Below are 6,153 nucleotides of genomic sequence, written 5' to 3'. Positions count from 1 at the left end.
CGTCGTGGAAACATCTGGTCGACTGACAACACAAACACACATACACACACACACACACACAGTTTACAGTATATTGGTAGATACACTATATTGCCAAAAGTTTTGGGACAAATATCGTTTTCCAGCGGTTGGACCCGGCCCCTTAGTTCCAGTGAAAGGAACTCTTAATGCTTCAGCTTCATACCAAGACATTTTGGACAATTTCATGCTCTTTGTGTGAACGGTTTGGGGATGACCCCTTCCTGTTCCAACATGACTGCACACCAGTGACCAAAGCAAGGTCCATAAAGACATGGATGAGTGAGTTTGGTGTGGAGGAACTTGACTGTCCTGCACAGAGTCCTGACCTCAACACCAATAGAACACAAATGCACTTCTAGAGGAAAAATTCCCATAAACACATATGTAAACACCTAAACCATGTGGAATGCCTTCCAAGAAGAGTTGAAGCTGTTATAGATGCAAAAGGTCAGTCCAACTCTATGTTAAATTCATGTCCATGCAAAGGCAGGCATCCCAAAACTTTTGGCAATATAGCGTCTGTAGAGAGGTGACAAATTAAAGGAAAAAATCCTGGCATGTCTGTTCACGTTTTACTCACCTGCTACTCAGACTGGGCTGCTTGCATGCAATCCTAAAGTAAAGTAGAAAATATTATTATTATAATAATTATTGTTATATACTTTCACATCTTCAGGACAGAAGAGTTCACACTGCATTGTGGTTTCTATAGAACACGACAAGCTGCGGTTTTGTTTTATTCAAGATCAACAGAGGGAGTGACTGTGATTAAAGTTGCTATAACAAAAGAGAAGAGGACATGACTTGCTGTTGACATGTAGAAAGGATTAGGTGACCGAGTTTAGTAAACAAACATCGTAAGCGTGAGCAAATTGCTGTGGTCTGAGCGGGAGAAGGAATAAAACATGCAATTTATTTCAGGCTGCTAGCTTTTGCAGTGTGTCTCGTCATATTTTATTCTTCACTGAACTGAATTCATGAACAATCAATTCAGTTCAGATTTATCTCTATTGCACTTACAATAGATGTTGCAGCAAGCATTTAGATTCCTAATAAGCGAGCCTGAGGAGACAGTGGTGAAGAAAAAACCTTTAGATAAATCAGTATAAAACCCACTCTCTTCTTCATGTGTGCCAGCAGATAGAGGGATTATAAATGATTCCAGCAATGATGCAGGTGAAGAAGAGGAAAGAGGAAACAGGACTAAAACTATTTAAAGGATACAGAATGTTTAGAATGTTAAGCACAGGACAGGAAGTGAAAGCCACAGATCATCAACCCCAGCAGCACAGCATCCAGCATCTGACCAGAAGACGAGAAGCACATGTTCAGTTCAGAGAGAGAGAGAGAGAGAGAGAGAGAGAGGGAGAGAGAGAGAGAGTGTGTGTGTGTGTGTGTGTGTGTGTGTGTGTGTGTGTGTGCTCACCCTGCAGGAAAGATTAAGTCTGTATTAACCGGCCTTATTTCTTCTCTGAAAGACGACCAGGTAAAGATTTATTGCATGTATATATATATATATATATATAAAACAGTGACAAACACAGACAGACAAAGAGACAGATAGGGAGAGAGACAGACAGACAGACAATCAGACAGAGGAATTGTATTGAAGTTAAATGAGGCTAATTCATAGCAGAACTGGCCATTTTTTCCCAAACCACAATTAAACCCATTACATCTAATTCTATAGCACTTTAACAAATCTTTAACAAATCGCCACAATTGCCGAGACACATCTTGTTCTCGTGTACTAGAGATCTGAACAATTTATTCAATTTGTGTTTTTTGGAACTTTCAGATTGATCTTTTTTTCTGGTAAATGGAATTATGGGATTGATTTTTTCATAAAATTTCAATAATAAGGTTTTCATTCATTCTTCATGGAGAAGAAGAAACCGGCTGCTACGGTTTATAGCATTTAAGATACATCCTGGACAAAACACAATGCTGAGTCAGGGAGTTGTTTCACTGACAGAATAGGTTATGTTCTTTGGCAATCTGAGCTGCTTTTAGCTGTAGATCAGCATTTCTGATTCTAATCAGAGTGCAAATAAACTAACTGTTTGCACTGTACAGCGATTTGGTGATAAAGGTGTAGGTGTTTATATGTGTTTCTGTACTTACGCAGTCACTCTGCACTCCAACACATCACTGAAATCACAGAACATCACACATAGTTCATCACACAGCCATAAGAAATTCATTTACACACCTTTAGTAACTGCTTATCAAGTTTGGCATGGGGAGAGGATACAGGTTTAAAATAGATAAAGGTAATGTAGGTCCACTTAATGAGCATGTGGAACTATGCTACCCAGTAGAACCAATAAAACACATGTAGAGTACAATTAAGGAGTACTGACTTTTCAGTGCAGTTAAATAGTCCTGCCTTTTATAATGCAACTAAAGAGTACAGTTAATACAGTTAAGAAGTACTGACTTTACAGTACAAATAAAGAAGTACTGACATTACAGTACAATTAAAGAGTACTGATTTACAGTAAAGTTAATGAGTACTGACTTAATAGTGTAACTAAATAGTCCTGACTTTACAGTACAGTAAAGCAGTTTTGACAATAGTACAATACAGGGAAGAAATAGTGACGTTAAGTACTTTTCAGTATAATGAAGAAGGACCAGTTTTAAGGTAAATTAAAGAGTACTGACGTTAGTGTAGGTGTATGTGTTTATTTCTTACCTCAACCAAGTGGATGTGTAGCTGAAGTAAACTAACCTGAGAAAGAAAACACACACACACACACACAAAACATTTTTAGACATTTTTAGATTTTTAGACATTTAAGACCAACAACAATAGTATCAAGCTCGCTGAGATTAGCTTCAATTGCTATCCTCATAAAAAAAAGTCCAGAGATCACGATGCCACATTTATCCAAGTCTGAGAGAGAGTCTGAGAATCAACAATTGCTAACAGATCAGACAAAAAAAAATGTAGCAAATAAACAAATTCCGTACAGTGAAATCAGAGAACCCCGATCCTCTAAAATCCAAACATGGAGGTCTGTTAAGCTGACTTTTCCATGCAGGAGGACAATATTTACTTGACTCCTGGTTGAAAGTGAAACTAAAAACGACTAAAACTAAAAACAGCTATTACTGAGTCCATCTTAACATCCTTAAGTAATTATCTGGTTTGGCGCTGCTTCTGCTCAGTCCAAAGGAAAACTCTAGCAACAAGATCATCAGTGTGAAGCCTTCTGTCCATCAGCGACCCGTACGACTCGGGACCAGGTGAGTCCTGTGAGATTCCCAGAGATGTTCAGGGAATGTCACTGCACAACTTTTGCATCCTGGCCATAACCTACACTGACCAGGCATGACATTATAACCACCTGCCTAATACTGTGTTGCCCATTTTTGCTGCCAAAACAGCCCTGACCCGTCCTGCACTGTGTATTCTGACCCCTTTCTATCAGAACCAGCATTAACTTCTTCAGCAGTTTGAGCAACAGTAGCTCGTCTGTTGGATCGGATCACACGGGCCAGCCTTCTCTCCCCACGTGCATCAATGAGCCTCGACCGCCCATGACCCTGTCTCCGGTTCACCACTGTTCCTTCCTTGGACCACTTTTGATAGATACTGACCACTGCAGACCGGGAACACCCCACAAGAGCTGCAGTTTTGGAGACGCTCTGATCCAGTCTTCATCACAATTTGTCCCTTTTGGTCAAACTCGCTCAAATCCTTACACTTGTCCATTTTTCCTGCTTCTAACTTCAACTTTGAGAACAAAATGTTCACCTGCTGTCTAATATATCCCACCCACTAACAGGTGCCGTGATGAGGAGATACTCAGTCTTATTCACTTCACCGGTCAGTGGTCACAGTGTCAACTAAGCTCACCTTCATTCAGAACATTTCTTCCCACAGGTATGATCTCATTAATAAACTCAAATTAAGAATTTGTCCATTGTGTTACTTCTTCATCATTTTTTAGGAATTTTCTTGTCTGGTAAATGGAATTATGGAATTCAAGCTTCCAAGGTTTTATTTTTGTGCTGTGTTTGTCCCTTTGGTTTCTTCCTGCTTGTTTGTGCTGGTGTCCCTGGGCGTGGTGTTCCACACTCTGCTCCCCTGCCAGATTGCATCAGCCGACTCACCTTCACCTCATCGTTACTCCTCACCAGATCTTTCCTTCTGCCTGTGAGACACCGATGCTAAAGTGTTTTCTTTATTCTGCTCTTTTTTTCTTTGTTTTATCCTCGTTTTTAAACTTGTTTGTTGTTGTTTAATGAATATTTTATTCTGATCTCTCATCAGCAAGACACCGACATTAACTGTTAGCACTGAGTGGGGTTTTTTTTTTTCCACACCGTTCTGAGTAAACTCTAGAGAGGGTTGAGTGTAAAAATCTCAGGAGATCTGTAGGTTTGGAAACACTCCAACCCGAATACTCCTGGGTATCTGCCACTAGCCGAAAATATCACAGAGATCACGTTTTCATGTTTGACAGTATCTGAAGCTCTTAATTCAAATGACATTACAACCGTTTCCATTTTCTTACTAAGACTCATTTAATGATTCAATTTTTTTATTTTTTTTGGGGGGGGAGGGGGTGGTATTATGTGTGTGTGTTACCCAGAACAAACAAGTTCATTTGATCAGCACCTTTAGAGAGAAATAGAACAAGATGTACAGAGCCATGAGATTTCTTTCTTTCTTTCTTTCTTTCTTTCTTTCTTTCTTACTTTCTTTCTTTCTTTCTTTCTTTCTTTCTTTCTTTCTTTCTTTCTTTCTTTCTTTCTTTCTGTTTTTTAAGCCGCTGCCCCTCCTCCTAGATAAAGTGCAAACAACATTTTTTTCTGTTTATTGTTCACTGTTTAATTATTTCCACAAGGAAGCTGCACAAGGAAACCAATATAAACTGAGATCACTCGGTGAGGTGTTCGTTACAGGATTAGATTTAACATGGATAATAACTAAGCAGAGTCTAATCCTTCTTAATAACTGGATTTACTTCATCTAGAACTACAATAATAGGTCAGATAGAGGGTAATGAATGCCAGCATTTAAACATAGGACAATCGTGGACAAATCTCTCCACAATCTCGCGTATCATATCAAAAAATACAAAAACAGAAAGTAAACAATAAATATAACATCCAAATCTAAACCAGTGCACTGGAAGGCAATCTGTTAATCGAATACATTCGAAAGAATTCGAGTGAACCTTTATGTGTGCGGATCTGAAATCTGCAGATTCTCATAGCAGTAAAAATACCGTGAGATTACTGAGATGGTTTTTACATTTTCTTTCATGACAGCATGGTGAAATTCGACGATAGCAAATCACTTCCCAAAAAAATCGTCGCTATAGTCGGTCACTCCGGCCGTGTTAGAAACACGCAAACTTTTTTTCCCTTACTGTATTCTGTAAATTAATATTCTGTGTAGTTAATACACATTATTAGAATTTTATTCGGTGTTTTTTTTATCACCTACTCTGGAATAAATCTGCTAAATAGCAACTGCCTGAAGATGAAATCACAGCACTCAGTGTAATAATAATAATAATAATAAAAATAAAAAAAAATAAAATAAAAAAAAATAATAATAAATAATAATAATAATAATAATAATAATAATAATAATAATAAATAATAATAATAATAATAATAATAATAATAATAATAATAATAATAACAATAATGACATACCCAAGAAGTAAACCGGTGATAATAAGAAAAAACAGAAAAACATTCTGTCCAAACCGCATTGTGATGTTTCTCCTGTCCTTCACGCAAAAAAACTGATAAAGATGTTGGTTCAGTCGGTATTTTGGTGAATATATATATCTGTGTTTTGCTGTGTATATATGTATATAAGAAAGAGGTGGGGCTACGTGGATGATGCAGGTTGGTAGATCACTGAAGCACTGCTCACATCTCTCACATCCCACAGAGCTTTATAACGACATTAATCATGCAGACTTAATGAGTCTAATTCACATGGCATGCATTGTGCCACAGAGCTTTTTCAGTTCTGTCGTGTGATTGGTCAGAAGGAGTTGCTTTACTTTCCGTAACAGCGGCGCAAGCTCATAGCAAGAGGTTTGTGTTTTTAATTCTGTAGTTCACAGATGCTCGACATGAACAGATCAGAAAAACAGA

The 6,153-nt window shown here is 38.0% G+C and overlaps 1 protein-coding gene across 1 annotated transcript in view; it reads right to left on the bottom strand.

The window, feature by feature from the left end:
- Positions 1-6,153, bottom strand: part of LOC131348061 (histo-blood group ABO system transferase-like) — a 7,472-nt gene extending 1,319 nt beyond the window's left edge. The window contains exons 1-6 of the mRNA XM_058382627.1: positions 5,701-6,153; positions 2,720-2,755; positions 2,146-2,172; positions 1,448-1,492; positions 602-634; positions 1-22 (exon numbers count right to left, since the gene is read on the bottom strand). The exon at positions 1-22 is cut by the window's left edge and continues 113 nt beyond it. Coding sequence (XP_058238610.1) covers positions 1-22; positions 602-634; positions 1,448-1,492; positions 2,146-2,172; positions 2,720-2,755; positions 5,701-5,759 — 222 coding nt within the window. The 5' untranslated portion in view covers positions 5,760-6,153. The remainder of the gene's footprint in view (positions 23-601; positions 635-1,447; positions 1,493-2,145; positions 2,173-2,719; positions 2,756-5,700) is intronic.

Source organism: Hemibagrus wyckioides, linkage group LG28 (genome assembly GCF_019097595.1).
Source record: "Hemibagrus wyckioides isolate EC202008001 linkage group LG28, SWU_Hwy_1.0, whole genome shotgun sequence".
In the NCBI taxonomy this organism is placed as follows: domain Eukaryota; kingdom Metazoa; phylum Chordata; class Actinopteri; order Siluriformes; family Bagridae; genus Hemibagrus; species Hemibagrus wyckioides.
This window is presented reverse-complemented; position numbering and strand designations above follow the sequence as displayed.